The 19,311-nt window shown below is 43.1% G+C and overlaps 1 protein-coding gene across 4 annotated transcripts in view; it reads left to right on the forward strand.

The window, feature by feature from the left end:
• The first annotated feature begins 5,283 nt into the window (after window positions 1-5,283).
• LOC146571814 (nidogen-1-like) overlaps window positions 5,284-19,311 on the forward strand; it is a 41,437-nt gene continuing 27,409 nt past the window's right edge. Inside the window, exons 1-3 of one of the 4 annotated variants that reach the window (XM_085275782.1) lie at window positions 5,284-5,657; window positions 18,209-18,511; window positions 19,027-19,250. In XM_085275782.1, the coding sequence (XP_085131908.1) occupies window positions 5,445-5,657; window positions 18,209-18,511; window positions 19,027-19,250 (740 nt within the window). In that variant the 5' untranslated portion in view covers window positions 5,284-5,444. Of the gene's footprint in view, window positions 5,658-15,745; window positions 15,838-17,016; window positions 17,039-18,208; window positions 18,512-19,026; window positions 19,251-19,311 lie in introns of those variants that run through there. The other 3 variants (XM_085275781.1, XM_085275783.1, XM_085275784.1) reach the window with 3 other exon arrangements.

Below are 19,311 nucleotides of genomic sequence, written 5' to 3' on the forward strand. Positions count from 1 at the left end.
TACTGAAACGCTTTTACACGCACTACTGAAACGCTTTCACACACACTACTGAAACGCTCTCACACGCACAACTGAAACGCTTTCACACGCACTACTGAAACGCTTTTACACGCACTACTGAAACGCTTTCACACACACTACTGAAACGCTTTCACACGCACTACTGAAACGCTTTTACACGCACTACTGAAACGCTTTCACACACACTACTGAAACGCTCTCACACGCACAACTGAAACGCTTTCACACACACTACTGAAACGCTTTCACATGCACTACTGAAACGCTCTCACACGCACAACTGAAACGCTTTCACACGCACTACTGAAACGCTTTCACACACACTACTGAAACGCTCTCACACGCACTACTGAAACGCTTTCAACACACACTACTGAAACGCTTTCACATGCACTACTGAAACGCTTTCACACACACTACTGAAACGCTCTCACACGCACAACTGAAACGCTTTCACACACACTACTGAAACGCTCTCACACGCACTACTGAAACGCTTTCACACACACTACTGAAACGCTTTCACACGCACTACTGAAACGCTTTCACACACACTACTGAAACGCTCTCACACGCACAACTGAAACGCTTTCACACGCACTACTGAAACGCTCTCACACACACAACTGAAACGCTCTCACACAAACAACTGAAACGCTGTCACACGTACTACTGAAACGCTCTCACACGCACAACTGAAACGCTTTCACACACACTACTGAAAAGCTCTCACACGCACAACTGAAATGCTCTCACACGCACAACTGAAACGCTTTCACACACACTACTGAAACGCTCTCACACGCACAACTGAAACGCTTTCACACACACTACTGAAACGCTCTCACACAAACAACTGAAACGCTTTCACACGCACTACTGAAACGCTTTCACACACACTACTGAAATTTTAGCACTCACATACACAACTGAAACGCTCTCACACACACTACTGAAACGCTCTCACACACACTACTGAAACGCTCTCACACGCACTACTGAAACGCTCTCACACAAACAACTGAAACGCTTTCACACGCACTACTGAAACGCTTTCACACGCACTACTGAAACGCTCTCACACACACTACTGAAACGCTCTCACACGCACTACTGAAACGCTTTCACACGCACTACTGAAACGCTTTCACACACACTACTGAAATTTTAGCACTCACATACACAACTGAAACGCTCTCACACACACTACTGAAACGCTCTCACACACACTACTGAAATTTTAGCTCTCACACACACTACTGAAACGCTCTCACACACACTACTGAAACGCTCTCACACGCACAACTGAAACGCTCTCACACACACTACTGAAACGCTCTCACACGCACAACTGAAACGCTCTCACACGCACAACTGAAACGCTCTGACACACACTACTGAAACGCTCTCACACAAACAACTGAAACGCTCTCACACGCACAACTGAAACGCTCTGACACACTACTGAAACGCTCTCACACGCACAACTGAAACGCTCTCACACGCACAACTGAAACGCTCTGACACACTCCACTGAAACCAGAGGCATTTCCGCTGAACAGGAAGTTATTTCCTGACAAGGAAACTGATGGAAAAAGTGGTATATTTCAAAACACTACAAGGATGTCTACTCAGCAACCTGCCAGTACAGCGGTCCCCAACCTTTTTTTCGCCACGTAAACGACATAAAAATAAAAAAACGATAAATACCCTGAAAACCATACATTTCAAACTCAAGCCTCAACTCTTGCGACCTGGTACCAAACGACTCACAGACCGGTACTGGTCCAGGACCTGGGGGCTGGGGACTGCTGTACTTGTAGCCTAAGTGAAGCAGCCGCATTACTTAACAATATTTTAGCTTCTTTGAATCAAGGAATGGATTCAAGGTGAAACAGGGAATTCGGCAAGTATGTCCTGTTTCCCCTAAGCTTTTTATATTGGCAACTCAGTTGTTAACACATCAAAAATTCTAACGACATACAAGGAATATCAATTTTTAAGAAAGACTTCAAAATAAGTCAATGTCTAAACTGTTCTCAAAGAGAATATAACATATTTTGTGAACTGGTCCCACTGCCTCTGCTTCATTTGATTAATATTTTTATGATATACAATAATTTCTCATCAGTGCTCCCAAATTTATTGCTAGGGCAATGTCAGCTTTTTACTTTTGAGTAAATATCATATCCATTGTGCTAAATGGAGGAACGCTAAGCCTTCTCTCCCTGGTTTTATTGATGATTTTAAGATATTTTTTTCTTTGCTAAAAAAGACAAAAAGCACATATGCCAAAAAAACCCCATAGAAACCATATTCTAAATTTTGACTTATGCTGAGGCTAACATATTGTTAAGTAATGCAGCTGTCTCACTAAGGTCCAGAATCGATTCGATTCAATTTGATTTGATTCAATTCGATTTGATTCTGGGAAATTTTGACAGTCAGAAATATTATAATTCAGATCAGTACATTTACATATTTTTGTATCTATAAAAAGGAAGCTGACACACGCAAGACTTTATCAAAGGTGTGAGCATCACAGCAGAGGCCTTTGTGTCAAAGTAGCTGAAGATAAAACAGAAAAACATGAAGGAGATTTTCCTGTTCTGGGATTTTATAAAAATATTCTGCAGTACATCACAAATGAAAGAAAACCATTAATCAACATATGAACATTACCTCTGAAGTTACAGAGGTTTTAGAGACACAGCGTTTTGCAATTTTGCTTAATTTTAAAAAGTTTAAATTTGTTCAGTATTGAACGGCAGAAATTAGGTTTTCTTTTCGGAAGTAAGTAAAACGAAAAAAACAGCGTCCGACAGGCTGTAAACAACGGTAGACTTGTGCGTAACAAGCAAGCGAATAATGCAGAAAACAGATTTTTAGACGGGAAACTGTTGTTGGAGAGAGAGATAGAGAGAGGGAGAGAGAGAGAGAGAGAGAGAGAGAGAGCGAGAGCTGTGCATGAAGTGAGATTTTATCGTGGTGGAAGCAAAACAGTAAAAGTCAGAGTGAATTCATGACGATGTTTATGTGAAGCGCAGTTTGGATCTTCTTTTGCTGCTGGTTCGGTCACAAATGTTTGGAGAGAGATCAAACTAACAGCTTCAGAATCAGCGCAAAAAGGGCGTGAACACAAAGCTCGACCCACCGACGGATCAGAATCAGCGAGCTGTCGGCTTTCAGCCCCGACCGTGTCCGTGCCGTCGGTGAGAAAGGCGACATCTCACTGATCCTGATCCGTCGGTGGGTCGAGCTTTGTGTTTACGTCTTTGTGCACAATCTCCTGCTCTCATTTACTGTCTTAGCTGTTTGGTGGTTGTTGAAATTTTGTGAGGTTTAACCAGAGATTTTGGCATTTCGGGCAAAATAAATTTAAATAAAAAAATTGATTCAGGATTTTAATGAATCAATTTCACGTTATCCAAGCCAGAATCGATTTTAATTGATAAATCGATTATAAAAACCCACCCCTAACTAGCAGGTTGCTGAGTAGACATCTGTGTAGTGGTTTGTTTGAAATCTACCACTTTTTCCTTCAGTTTCCTTGTCAAGAATTAACTTCCTGTTCAACTGAAACGCCTTGGTTTTTCAGTAGTGTGTGTGAGAGCGTTTCAGTAGTAATGTCCCTTACGGCACCTCATACAAATAACACAACTTGCTGAGTGCTGCAGTCTGTCCACAAAGCTTAAAATCCTTCTACCTACATGGTTTGTAAAAAAACATACCGGTGCTGTGGAGAGCATCCTCACACAGAACATGACATCGTGGTTTGGGAACAGCTGTGTGAAGGACCAAAAAGCTCTCCAGAGAGTGATCTGTACAGCAGAACGCTGCTGCAGGATTGCTCTCCCCCCGCTTCAGGACACCTACACCAGGAGATGCCGGACTAGAGCAGATACTGAAGGACCCGTCCCATCCTGGCAACAAACTGTTCCAACTTCTGCAATCTGGTAGAAGGTTCTGCATCTTCCGGGTAAGAGACTCAAGAGGAGCTTCTATCCCCAAGCCATCCGGGCCCTAAACACACACACCCGCCCTCTCACATCATCTATAATTGACTGAGACAGGACTCTTCCAGACACTAAACCAAGGCACAATGTACATTTCAATTCCTTTAATTTTAAATATGTTTATATTGTCTATCCTGTAAAATAGTCAGATGTCTATTCATATTAATGTACAGAATTCACCTGCTTGCTGCTACTACTGCACATTCACCCAGTGTATATACTACATATATATATATATATATATAATGTTCTTCCTCTACCCCCCCCCCCCCCCCCATTTTTGCACATGTCGAGGAGCATGTCAGGTTACATTTCACTGTGTGTTATACTTGTATAACTATGCATGTGACAAATAAAGAACCTTGAAACCTTGAACCTTGAAAACAGAAATGAGTCCAGAAAACAATAAGCAACAGCTGTTACTTCCACCCTTTATATACAGGCTTTGTAAGGAAAATTAATCTGTTGAAGGATTAAAAAATATTTTGCAGCTGATTGGATGTTGCCTGCATCACACCTCACACCAGATTCAAATCTGTGACCTTTTTCAAAAAAGGTTCCTGTGACGATGCTCCTGTGTAAACTGGCCTTTTCATGGGGTCCAACAACTCAGACCAAATGTCTTCATTTATATCAGTCAGAGACCCTATGCCAGTGATGAAAGCAGCACGCTGTAATAATAATAATAATGGATACTTTATTGATCCCCATGGGGAAATTACTTGTTTTTCTCTGCATTTGACCCATTCACTCAGTGAAGCAGTGGGCAGCCCACTAAGCAGGCGCCCGGGGAGCAGTGTGTAGGGACGGTACCTTGCTCAGGGGTACCTCAGGGTAGCCGTTAAGTGGATTCGAACCGCCGACCTTCCGATCATGGGGAGACCACTTTACCTACTGAGCTATCCCTGCCCCTAGTGACGTCATCACAAGCTTCATTCCCTCACAGGCTCCGGAACACCTCAGGTAGCTGCACACCTGACCCCCCGCTGACCCCAGCAGCACAAATCAGCTCATCATCTTCTCGGGTTTCCGAACAAGTCCGATTGTGGTTGTATGAAGTTACAGACTGCGCTCGGTAGATGGCAGTGATGCATGGGACCAACGGAGCACTGTGTGACAAACTTATATTTTACAGACACAAGTTCAACTTAGACAACACGTCACGTGTAAAGGCTAAAAGCAAAAAAGGATGGCGCGCATTTCTAAAGCTGTCCCTCACTCAGTTTTTTATCTTTTAAAAAGTTCTAACTTCTAGCTTTACTTCACGTTATTTTGAAAAAGTCTCCGGAAGTTGTGCGGTCGTCACTCCCATCGCTCTCCATCCATCCATCCGTGCGCCCGTCCTCCCGCCGGTGTCACTCCGCCGCTGCGCTCAGCTCGTAGGTCGGTGGGAATCCTCAGGTGAAGATGGAGATGAAGGCCGTGTCCCGACTCTGCTGGTGGCTCTGCTGGTACTTGGCGGGTCTGGGTGCTGTGACTCGGGCTCTGAAGCTGGAGGAGCTGTTTGAGTTTGGAGAAGCAGCCGGAGACCTGCAGCTGCCACCCGGCTCCGACTCCACGGCAAAGCTGCCTCTGAAAGGGTCACTGGTGTACTTGGAGGAAAAATACGACACAGTTTATGTGAGTGTCATATCTAGAGGATGATGATGATGTGTTAAAGTTTCTTCGTAAAAAGAGGAGTACGCAGAAAAAAAAAATCCAGAATCAGCTTTTTGTCACCTTTCAAAGCATCAAAAACCAAAGTGAAGTGAAGCTGGTAAAGACTGAGAGTCTCAGTGGGAGAAATCATTTCTGATTTATTAGAATTTCTAAGGACAAAGCTGAGGGCTGTGCGGTTTTGTGTCCTGTAGGATCTGCTCATGGTCAGGTTCAGTGCGCTGCGTGCGCATGTTGAACGCTGAAGTTTAGCGCAACATTTCTGGGAACTGCTTTCAGAGGTGTGTGGTCAGAGAGGTGAGGATGTCCTCCATCTTTCTTGGCGCTGATCACATGTTTAAGTGACTTTTTCAGTAAAGTCTCACAGCTCCTCATCCTTTCGTTCAGCTCCAGGACACTCAGCTCTGTCTTTCGCTCACTCTTCATGATTCAAACTTAGTTCACTTTGCAAATGCAGCTCTGCCTTCGTTTCAGGCTCCTCGCACCTACCTGAAGAGTGAATTCCTTTCTCAGTGCAGTCGTTGTCTGTTTGTCACCTGATGAGCTTTTTTATTGGCGCTATACCTTTGTCCATCCTCCTGCTGCTTTCTGACTTTCGTTGTTTGATTTGTGGGTTTGTGTGACATGTGTGAACAGACAGGTGTGCGATTGGATTGGCTCAGTCTGACACAGGTGCTCGACTCTTTGTGAATATGTGAATTTAAATGTGAGCTGTTACTGACACAGTTAAAGTCCGGAGCAAAGCCAGGCTGCTCCCAGCTCGCTCGTGTCCAAAGCTCCACATTATTTCACTCTATAACAGGTAAAATTAACTGTGACAGAAACTATAGTATTGGGTCATTCTTACTATTCGGTGCCATTTGAGTCCTAATGACATAATATGGTATATTTAGTGTAAAACTTGTCTAATGCTTATTTCTAAACCATTTTCTTGTATGTTTAACCCCCCTCTACCATAGAACACATTGATATATACACAGGATAAATACATTAAAAGTAAATTACTTTTATTTTAGCACAAGTCACTAAAGTACTATGTCCCCAGTCATGCTTGCTCGACTTCAGTTACAAATATAACTTAAAAAAAAAAAAAAAAAATCTAGATTTTTCATCATTTCTGGATTGGCTTATTTCTAATGTTCCTCATCAAATGTTCTTTTTTATTATTAATGCATGTTTAATACTTAAAATCTTTAAAAAATGTTGTGTCCCTGAATCAACTGTCACCCCTGTTACTCTGATAAGAATTCCATAGAACACATCACCTGATTATTCTTTTAGTCACATGACACTCCCGGATGTAACATATTTTGGAGGGAAAACTTTCAAGAAGAAGACGAGTAAGTACCACTCTTTAATCAACCCTTTTTTCAATGTTTTAGCAAGATTTTGTAATGTGGCAAAGCATAACACGTCCAACCTGTTACGCTTATTAATAGTGGAAACAATTTTTTTTTTGTAATTTTTATAATATGGCTAATAAACATGTTAAAAATGGTTCTTAGTGGTCACCATGTACTAGCTTGTTGTTCATCATACTAGTAGTAATGGCTAAGTTTAGCATAAAATCTCCCCCCTGTTACCGTCACCCCTGTTATTGCTATGCACTGTAACATGAAATTTCCTTGCAGATTTTAAAAAGGGACATTGTAGCTTTTAGAAAATGTAAATATTACTATAACTGTGTATTCAAAACAGTTATTAATAGAAAATTGAATGTCCTGTAACAGGGTGGACATTTGGCACGTCATGGGTAAAGACTTTGATTTTAAAAAATATTATAATATAATATCCTTAGCTGGACCAATACATTTTTCTTATAGGTTGAAAATCCCTCTTTTAGATGAAATGTTAAAATAATTCAAAATTTTGTATTTTTTGATGAAGAGTGATCACACTGAAATGGCACCGAATAGTAGGAATGACTCTATTATAGTAACAAAGTAAGTATTAAATATTTAATACCAATTATTATCATTAGCTCAGTGCAGAGTACATACACGTCATAGACTGTGTCAGCCTCAATATCGTTTGTGGCTTTTTTGGGGGGCGGGGCAAAATAGCTCAGAAAGCGGGATGGTCAGAGTTGCTGACTGTAAACATGTTACTGCAGTCGTCTCCACAGAGAGACGTCCAGTGTGGATGACACACAGAGCTCGGTCACACACTTTTAGACTGATGTGCTCAGATTTGCACACCTGCTGAACGCTCTCCTCACGCATCCATGTCCACTGCTCTTCTGTCCCACAACTGTTTGCTTTCCATCCCCCTGTTAAAACAAAAAGACCACACACATCTCCCTGGCTCAACAGGAAGTTGATGAGACACAGTCAAGGTCCAGCTCCAGTAAACTCCTGTCTTTTCACATTATTTCAGACACAGAGCTGTTACTGGGGGTAGAACGAGTTATTTGCATATAGGACAGGAAATCTATGAATGTTGGTTTCCTGTTGAACCCACAGGTAAAGCTAACAGTCAAAGAGCTTTAAGGAGCTGTGGTTTGAGCCCCGGCCACGCCGGTCTGCACATCAGTGTGTCACTGGGTGAGATAGTGAACCCTGATGTGTTCATCATTACGTCGAGTCCGAGTGGGTGGGTGGGTGGGTGACATGAGGCTCGAGTGGAAAAGCTTCAAGGTGCTGGTGGAGATTGAAAGTCGGGGTGTGCTTTCCAAACTATATTCCTTTTTTAAATGTGCTGTGTTAGGACGTGTTTTCTCACTTCCAGAGAAAAGTCTCTGATTTTGTGGTTGTTCCATTTTCATGCAGATGATAGAATATCAAGCAAAGGTTGTGTGTTGTGTGTCATTTAAACATTATGAATTTGTATTAACAGAGTTTCAGGGTGAAAGCATGAAACTAAAAGCTGCTCTCAGCCTCTGCTGCTGGGTTTCACTCAGTGTGAAGATCTAATAGTAAGTGTGTAGTCGGCCCCCACCAGCTCTTTTTCAAGCATCTCCATCTATCCATCACCAGTCCCACCCCGTAGCGCGTCAGAGCGAGTAATATCCTGCTGCTTTGTGCTTCACCAGTGTTTATGAGTCCTTTACATTTAATATGATGCCCGGGTTGAAAACCACAAGATGCAGTCTCCTGGCTCAGCTCCAGGGTTTGCTGCTGAGGAGGTTATCTGGGTTGTAGTTTGATCCTTGACAGTAAATGGAGGCTCTTTGGAGAGCCGGCACATCTGGAACATGGAAGAATGACACATTTGTCCTCCCAAACCAGATGTCACGTCTCAGGGTGTTTCCTCCCTGTGTTGTTCTCACACTGATAATGATGATCTCAGGGGTCAGACATGTGTGATGTCAGCAACGTCCTGGCAAGTTTGCCCGGGGTACTGCTACAGCTCCTTAAACAGTACATGCAGTACTGCATGTTGAGCCAGGCTTTTAACAGCTCCACACAGTGTCATCCAACATATCGTGTTTTTCAGACCATAAGGCACACTGTTGATGAACGGGTCTGTTTTCATACATAAGGCACACCGGATTATAAGGCGCATTAAGCGAAACAAAATTGGATAAAACTTTACTCAACTCATTCTTCTTGCTTCCTCCACTTCTGTACCATTGATTCATTAATGCTGAATCCTCTCACAGCTGCTCTATTCCCATGTTGTTGCAGTACATTAATGACTAACCTCGTATTGTAAATGGACTGGTTCTTATATAGCGCTTTTTTACACAACTTGTGCATTCACCCATTCTGTCACGGTGCGGCATGGCACACCGTGGAAGGAGTGGGGAAGGAGGACCCAGGCGCGGTACTCTGTGTATAAACAGTGCGTTTATTTACAGTGATGGAAACAATAACAGTAAATCCCCGTGCTCTCCCGTGACTCCCGTGTCGTGTCTTCCCAAAAAGTCCGTGCTCCGTGTTCTCCACTCTCGTGTGTCCACACACACCCCGTGCCTGCTGCCCTCCGATGTTCCACGCTCCTCCTGAGGGGAAAATGACAGAGGCAGCCGTCAAGACACTTAATTCCAGTAGGCATACACTCAGACTTTAACTAAGCAGAAGACTAACGTGGAGTCTCATGGAATGATCCCGCGTCGGTGGGAGCTCCAAGACTCTCTTAAGTAGCTCCCCCGACGAGGCCTGATCAGCAGCAGGTGTGTGGCTTCGGGTGTGGCCAGTCCCCTTGCAGGACCACACCCTCCAGGCCTGACGCCGCCTATAAACAGGTGCTCAGCCACACACACATATATATATATATACACACACACAAGCACAGAGAAGGGAAGCAACACCAAAATACATATAATTCATAACTGCTCAGGGATCCTGGGTCGCTCAGACCCAGGACCCTGACACATTCACACATTTTTCTAAGTGCTTTATAGCTAACATTCACACACACATACTCCGATGGATGCATCGGAGAGCAATTTGGGGTTAGTATCTTGCCCAAGGATATTTGGCATGCAGACTAGGGGAAGCCAGGAATCGAACCACCAACCTTCCGATCAGTAGATGACCTGCTCTACCACCTGAGCTACAGCCACCGTATTGTGGCTGAATAATCTCAGTTGTTCTCCTGACTGAAGTTTGGTCCGTTTACAGCATCCTGCCATGCGATTGCATTTGTCTCTAACCATCAGGAACCTTCACGTTAACTTTTATCGAGTGGAAGAAAGTTAGCGTTCATCCTCCAGCTTCACTGTGTTTACCTAACATAGCTGTGTCGCTAGCGATCACATAGCACATCATTATATACCAGCTAGCCCAACTTCAGTAACCCTACAAACGTCACTGCTGTTTAGTTTTCTGTCTTCATTTATGCTGGAAGTGATAGCAGAGCTGTACGTTTGAATTTGTTCAGAAATCTCTCAGTCAGAACATGCTATATCATGCTTAGGTGGAAGCTAGCGAGAAGGAAAAACAATCCCAGCGTTTTATTTTTCCTCTTTGCTGGCACCACGTACGAAACCCCGGGAGACGACCACACATGAACACATCATTACACACAAGCATGGATGCTGACAGCGGCATTGGACAGTTAGCTAGGTTACATCGTAGGCTCTACAAAGGCTGCAGCAGCCGGGTCACGTGTTTTGGCCCAACATTGACCGCTTGTTACGATGATGAGACCCAGGCAGCTGCCGGTTTAATCCCTTGCTCGCCTTGTCTTTATGTAACAAATGGTTTATTAGTGAGATGCAAATTATAAATGCAGCATTTTATCAGTGACAGTTTGAAGAGCCATTTTCACCCTTGATTTTCCATCGCTGGGCTTTGCCTCAGTGTAACACACATCGAAAACAGTCTTGTCCTGTGGTTCGGGTGATGCAGATGTCTTGGTATAGCCTGGAAGAGGCGGTGTGCTCACTACAGGTAGCATTTTGTGTACACTGATACAATATGGCATATGATTTTAGCTAATACACTAATGATTACATACATACATACACTCATCATCTGCGTGATTGTCAGTTTCTTTGAACTGTTCATTTTCTACGGTGGAGTGATTGTACAGCATCATTAATTACTTTGAAATGCTTGAGTTGGATTAAAATTTGGAGTTTCGCTAATCCAAACCAGGTCAAAAGTGTATATACGGCTCAAATAGATGCATACACCCCCACTAATATTGGGTTAAACATCTCTTAGCACGTTGCACATGTAGCCATCAACAAGCTTCTGCATATTTCAGCCCAGATATGTGATGAGTCTTCTGGGCAGAAGACCCGAGTTTGGGGGCGTCCAGAGGGACATTCCAGAACCTTAATGCTAGCTTGCTTTATCCATTCCAAAAACAGTGTTGTGTGCTTGGGATCGTTGTTCTGTTGGAACTCCCGTCTGTGTCCAAGTTTCAGTCGTCTAACTGTTGATTTGAGGTGAAGTTGGTGAATTTGAAGATAGTGCTCCTTCATTATTCTGTTACTGCACAGTGTACCAGTGGCAGCAAACCAGTCCCAGAGCACAGTGCTACCACCAACATGCTTGACACTGGCAAGTCCATGACATGCTTTTAAATAGCATAGTGTTAAAGTCAGGAGAGGTGTCTTCTCAAAGTTCATTAGTAGATTCAGGAAATCACCACACATCAGGACGTTACTAGCTGTGAGGCTTTCTATTCTACCCGGGCTGTAGATCATCTGGGCACATGTCAGGCCCCATAAGTACTTTTGCACCAGCATCACCAGTGTCCAGTAAAAACACTACCTCCACCATCATCCTGTACACTACACGTAAGAAAGGGAAACTGCATAAAATATCTCAATTCTCAATGTTTTTGTGAGCAGAATTTTAATATTCTGATAAAGAGGCCTTACAAGTACCTATGAAGCGCCTTCAGGCGACTTTTGTTGTGATTTGGCGCTATATAAATAAAATTGAATTGAACATATGATAATCTTTAAATAAAAAATTACCAGTATTTTCCTTAATGCTCCACTAGTAGAAATGAAATCAGAATTATTAAGAGAGTTGCTGTCCAGGCGCTGTGCTTTTAAAAACATTAAATCGTGTACTGCTCATATTAAAGTGGGCATGAAAAAACTACATGTATGAAGCCCCCGCGGAAAAACTGATGCAGGTCTAACACCTAAAACATTGCTTTTAGTTACAGTGTTTACATCAGAATAAAGTCAGGAATATGACATCAGTGGGTTGGTTGATTGCTGCTAACACTAAGTCCTGTTAGCTAACCAGTGAGCATGAAGCACATTTCATTGAACTGGACACACAGCTGTTGGTAGAGTTTCTCATCAGCCGTGTTCCTTTGCAGTGTGTTGCTGTCTGCTCTGTGATGAAGGTGGAGCTTCTTCAGCTCTGCAGTGTCAGATACCGGCTGGGAGAGCAGCCATTCGAGCCGCTCGTGCATTTCTCTGAAGGAAGCCTGTCTCTGGGAGGAGGGTGTGATGGGGGAGGGTGGGGGAAAGCTCCCCTGAAGACATGACTTTGCTGAGACCCTCTTTACAGAGGCACTCGAGCAATGTGGCTTTCCTCTTTGTCTCATGTTTCCTCTCCTCTTCCTGTCTCATCTCAAGGTTGCAGATATGTTTTCAACATTTTTGATGCTGGCTGCTTGTAAAGATATCAGACGTGCCTGCTCAGTATGTGTTTTGTCTCTGCTGTGCTTTGATGATTATGTGACCTTCAAAGCTAAGAATGTCTTTGCTCACAAACAGACGTTTAGGTTCGACTCAGCTCCAGTTATCTCAATCCCAGAGGTCACAAAGCAGTAGAGAAATGGATAGTTTCCATTCTTAGTTTTTGGATTGTTTCTGCATAAAGATGCAGAAAAACTACCTGCAGCCCAAAATGTTCCAGTTAAAATAAATCACTCTTTACTGGGAATGTGACAGTACGAGACCATGTCACTGCCATGAGTAAACTCCACACTGACAGGTCAGAGGGGGGAGTCGAACTTGGGACCTTTATCTGTGCAGATGATCAGTTAGCTGTTTGACAGCTACTCTTTTATGATTTATGGAAATATAAGGACGTTGGTGATGGGCCTATGATTAGCTAAGACGGCCGGGTGATGGCTTTTTAAGTAATCATTTAACTATTTAAGGGCCTGTGTTTCGGTAGCAATCATATTTAATATTGAAGCATTAATCAATGGTGTGTTACTTTCAGAGTAGGGCTGCTCAATTAATCGAATTTTAATCACGATTACGATCTGGGCTTTCAACGATCATTAAAAATGACTGAGCCGATTATTAGCCCCTCCCTCGTGCTTTACTCTCGCGCTGCTCCGTGTGGCAAATCGAGCGCACCTCTCTGCATTTCGAACATACGTCACAACAATTAAGAGGACCCGAGGGAAGCTCGGAAAGCTAAGCAGAAGTTATTTGGAGAGGAGAGTGACTGCCGTTGGTTGAAAAGAGAGGTAAAAAAAGAAAAAAAACTTCAGTGGTGTGGAAACATTGTGGGTTCAGTCAGACGTGGATCAAGTAGACACAGTGTGTAAACTTTGCTACAGTGTCGTAGCTGCACCACAGAGCAACACTGCAAAGTTCACTAAACATAGATGTTTACATTTTTTATTTATTTTTTATATTGCAAACATTTGCACTGTTATCAGTATTTGCACTATTTTATATTATTTTTTAAAGTCATTATTCAATACATTGTTATTGTTAACCCTTTAAATCCCTGTAGAACTGGAACCGTGTAAGCTAGCGCAATAATTTGTTTTGCATATGAAACCGGAGGAGTTGTACTTACATCTGATGCCATCAGCTTGTCACGGTTTCCTTCCACATAAAGCTTTCATTTCATTTCCTGTCCGAAACCGGAAGTGACGTCATTTTCGCGGAAAATGTAGTTTTTTACTTGTAGGCCTTAAAAGCCTATACTGGTGTTTTTATAAGTCATGTTTGACTTTTCTGAATAGTTGCTGGGATGCTTAGGACTCGAATTGCACTGCTGGAAATAGTTTATTTTGATGCACCTGCTGTTTTCTTTGCAAATTTGCATCATAGGATTGTTTTTTTGTTTTTCCTGCAGTATATAAAAATTGGTGTATCTCCAAAATAAAACTATGAAGACACTCAAAATAAATTTCCTGTTGCTGTAAACTATTTTTTTGCAACTTTTTTGTATTTAAAGTTTTGAGGGATAAACCTCTTAAATTTCTCCAAGTAGAAATACATGTAAAAAACAAAACAAAAACGATTTTCAATTTTTTTGTAGTTTATTGCACTTTTTTGCAATTAATGTAGTTACTATGGACTTAATGAATACATATTATTAAAATATGGGCTATAACAGTTGTATTGATATATAGCAACTTGAAATGCTCCCAAAAATGGCTCCACAGCATGTAAAAAAAAAATATATAAGCTCTGGCGGACTTGGTTCTATAGTAGGTCTTAAAGGGTTAAATAAATATCGTCAAATAATCGATCTCAATTTCAGTGAAAATAATCGTGATTATCATTTTTGCCATAATCGAGCAGCCCTATTTCAGAGTATAGAAAGCACAGGTAGGATTTATTATAGTTGGGGACATATTTGCTGTACACCTCTGAGATTTCTACAAATTTAGTGTCAGCTTTAGCTCAAACGTTAAAGATGAAAGCAGGACATGAAGATGACATTAGGAGTGTGAGTGTGTGTGTGTGTGTGGTACACATGGAGGTATGATGAGCGACTCGTACAGTTTATTTCTGGTGCAGTGAGTGTGTAAAAACAGACAAGATCAGTGTGTTTTTGAGGGATTTTTACTGTCAGCTTGTTGATTAAACATTAAAATAATCCATAACATCAGAAACAAGACTAATACCATGAATGAAAATCATCATGATTTAGTTTCATTTAATATAATTACCCAAATGTTCAGCAGTCTTTTCCCTCTCATGTCTGATAAAGTTCTGGATTGCTTAGTTTTGCTGCTGAGTGTTTCCCATGATGCACTCAGTGCTTCTTCTGTTCAGACGGCTCTCTGCACTAAGTGAGGCTCTTGTCTGGCTCTTCCACAGTCTGCCTTCGTCCTCCACTCATACCCAGCCAGTTATTGCCGCCCCTCCCTGAGCCTGGCTCTGCCGGAGGTTTCTTCCTCTCCACTGTCGCCATGTGTTTGCTCATAGGGAGTCATATGATTGTTGGGTTTTCTCTGTATTACTGTAGGGTCTTTACCTCACAGTATAAAGCGCCCTGAGGCGACTGTTGTTGTGATTTGGTGCTGTATAAATTAAACTGAATTGAACTGAATTAGTTTGCTTTTGGGTCGCACATCATCAGCTGTGAGCATCTCAGAATCAGAATACTTTATCAGTGCCAAGGCAATGATGTGGTCAAAGTTCCTCCCGGACAGTAAGAACAGTAACTAACACTGAAACAGGCTGCATGCTGGCTGACACATGAAAGATGCATGTTTGTAAAGCCTTTGATAAACAGCTGACAGATCTGGTTTGTCTCATTGTTGTATGCAACGGTGAATGTAAACCTGTGTCGTGGCACAGCTACGGTGAAATTCTGCTTTGCTTTGTTAAAAATGCTAAAGGTGACGGTGGTTTAGTGACTGATCATCAGGTTTGGGAAAGAATCTGAATCTGTGACACTAAACAGATGATGAACAGCCTGTGAGACACGAGGTTGGGAAGGTTTAACTGTGAGAATGAGATAAAATCACAGAGCAACAGGACAACTTTATATGAAGCGCGCAGTGTGTACTGGATGTTTGACAAGTGAATATTACCAAATAACTTAGAGCACAAACTGCTTTGCATACCTCTCTCTGTCTATGTCTTGTCATATAATATGCAGAAGGCATACGATGCGTATTAAAGCTCAGTCACAGCGGGGCATGTCTAGGTTTATCTCCTGTTGTAGAAATCCTGCGTCAGTCACCACCATTGCTCATATTTTGAAACCTAAACAAATGAATGATTGTCTCATTATCTGAACTGAAGAAGTTGATTATTATGACATATTTTTGCTATTTTGTCTGCATTTACTGCCTTGTCCTTGAAAGGAGACTGCACTCAGTTCATGGTGGTGTGGCTTCACACGGTCACGATTCGAGTCAGGCTTAAGCTGGGCTAATGATGGGCTAATGCTGGGCTAATGATGGGCTAATGCTGGGCTAATGCTGGGCTAAAGCTGGGCTAATGCTGGGCTTAAACTGGGCTATTGCTGGGCTAATGCTGGGCTTAAGCTGGGCTAATGATGGGCTAATGCTGGGCTAAAGATGGGCTAATAATGGGCTAATGCTGGGCTAATGATGGGCTAATGCTGGGCTTAACCTGGGCTAATGCTGGGCTAATGCTGGGCTTAAACTGGGCTAATGCTGGACTAAAGCTGGGCTAATGATGGGCTAATGCTGGGCTAATGCTGCGATAATGCTGGGCTAATGCTGGGCTAAAGATGGGCTAATGATGGGCTAATGATGGGCTAATGCTGGGCTTAAACTGGGCTAATGATGGGCTAAAGCTGGGCTAATGATGGGCTAATTCTGGGCTTAACCTGGGCTAATTCTGGGCTAATGCTGGGCTAATGCTGGGCTTAAGCTGGGCTAATGCTGGGCTAAAGATGGGCTAATGATGGGCTAATGCTGGGCTAATGATGGGCTAATGCTGGGCTTAACCTGGGCTAATGCTGGCCTAATGCTGGGCTTAAGCTGGGCTAATGCTGGACTAAAGCTGGGCTAATGATGGGCTAATGCTGGGCTAATGCTGCGATAATGCTGGGCTAATGCTGCGATAATGCTGGGCTAATGCTGGGCTAATGCTGGGCTTAAGCTGGGCTAATGCTGGGCTAAAGATGGGCTAATGATGGGCTAATGCTGGGCTAATGATGGGCTAATGCTGGGCTTAACCTGGGCTAATGCTGGGCTTAAGCTGGGCTAATGCTGGACTAAAGCTGGGCTAATGATGGGCTAATGCTGGGGTAATGATGGGCTAATGCTGGGCTTACACTCTGTGATTTTTGGCCCATTTTGAGCCGATTTTTCAGTCGTGCGACCGTTTTGGTGATCGGCCCGAATTTGGCCTTCATCGTGCGTCGTGCATCGTGTAGTATACGTGGGGTAACGAGAAGCGATTAACACCTCACGACCAGCTCCAGATCATCAATCGCTTGGTTGTGAGGACCGTCATGAGGCTATCACCGCAGCTTCTCACACTGCGCACGCGCAAACACATAAAGGTCGTTGAAAAAGACGGAGCAGCAGTGCAGCGTGTGATCCGGACACAAGCGATGGAGGCACAACTTGTAGAGAGCTCATCCGAGCCTTTTCGATGTGGCCTCACAAAATCATCACGACCACAACAACCGTGAATAGTTGGATCTACACTGCTGCTCAATCACAGCTGCCTGATCATGTTTTTCATTAGCAATTTAGCAAAGTTGATGGTGGTGGTGTGTCTGTGTGAGTGAGAGACAGAGAGGGAGAGAGCGACAGATTTTCTGTTATAACCTTCATGTTATGGACGCACAGTGTGACTCAGGTCGCATCAGAGCATCGGCCGTATAGTGTGTGACCTGCATCGTGACCTATGAACTTCTCACCCCTGCGAGTCAATCGTACAGTTTGAGCAGCAGCTGAATCGCACGACTGAAAAAATCGCCCAGTGTCTGCCCAGCTTAAAGAGATCTTTCTTTTCTGAGTGAATTATTTGTGTGGAATTCCTGGAGCTGACAGAGCACAGAATAGCAGCAAGAGAACTTTGTGCACTCTGCTTACACTTTGTGCTGAATAAGCAAATCATTTATTTAAATAATAAGTTATCATTCTGAGAATAACTGTAGCGCAGGGTTTGTTTGTCCTAGCTTTGAGAAACTTATGATAATGACGGAGCATCAACAGTCCTCACTTTATCTCACGTCAGTTACTGGCTCGTGAAATTTAATCAGACAGTACTGGACCACATTTATAGTTCAGACCTCAGGATTGTGGGAAATGTCCAGATTGGTCATCAGTAAAAACATTTAACCTTAAAATAAAATGATACATTCTCACAATTACTAAAATCTGAGGTGCATAAATGCACTGTGTGATTTCACATGAAATATGAGGTGTCTGTTCATTAACCAAAGAACCTGATCCTCCTGTTTCAGATCAACACCAATGGGTTTGTGGCTGTTGCCGAGCCTCCCGCTGAGGAGAAATACCTGGGGAAGACGCCCAGTGAGTTTAAAATGATTGCAGTCCTTCTGGGAGACCTGGACAACAGTGACGGACAAGGCAAGGTGTACTTCAGGCACGACAGCACCCCCAATATCCTGGGTCGAGCCGCTGACCACATCAGGCAGGGTTTCCCAGATGGTAAGGTAGAGAAGCCCACCAACACCTTCATTGTTACCTGGGAGAACATGGCTGCCCAGGGGACATCTGGACGAGGAGACCAACTGGACACTAAGGTGAGGATTTCAATTTCTCTCAATTAGATAGTATGTATTTATTTTTTATATATATTATATACTTTTATTTACTAATTTATTCTGAGTGTATTTTCCTTAGTGCAGAAAAACGGATTATTTTTTAGTTCTACGGCATAAACACTCATTCTACCCTGTCTCCGTCTAAGTCAGTTTTATTAGCGCCAAATCACAACAACAGTCGCCTCAGGGCGCTTTATATTGTAAGGTAGACCCTACAGTAATACATACAGAGAAAACCCAACAATCATATGACCCCCTATGAGCAGCACTTTGGCCACAGTGGGAAGGAAAAACTCCCTTTTAACAGGAAGAAACCTCCATGCTCAGGGAGGGGCGGGGCCATGATGGGAGAGACAGGACATGGTGTGGAATATCAGTGATGATTAAATGTAGAGTGGTGTATAAACACACAGTGAGCAAAAACACACACAAACCCACCCAGAATGAAAAATAAGCAGTGGTGTGGATATAAACATGTTATCTTGCACTTTCAGAGAATCACCTTCCAGCTGGTTGTAGCCTACACAGCATCATCTGCCTGGGCCATCCTCTTGTACCCCAGGAACGGCCTGCAGTTTCTCTACACATCAATAGGAGGAGAAAGAAAGCTGCTCGAGTCAGGCTTCAACGAAGGCCTGGTGGGCTGGTTCTGGAAAAAACAGGGGCTGTACTTCAACATTACCTCTGATGACGAGGCCTCCATCAGCCAACTTACCAAGTATGACTGCTGCTGATGCTTTTGCTATAGTGGAACTGAAAATATGAAGTCTGTGTTTGTA

Source organism: Mchenga conophoros, linkage group LG6, assembly GCF_057382185.1.
Source record: "Mchenga conophoros isolate Kocher_MC1m ecotype Shallow Benthic linkage group LG6, M_conophoros_male_GT1.1, whole genome shotgun sequence".
NCBI classification, from domain to species: domain Eukaryota; kingdom Metazoa; phylum Chordata; class Actinopteri; order Cichliformes; family Cichlidae; genus Mchenga; species Mchenga conophoros.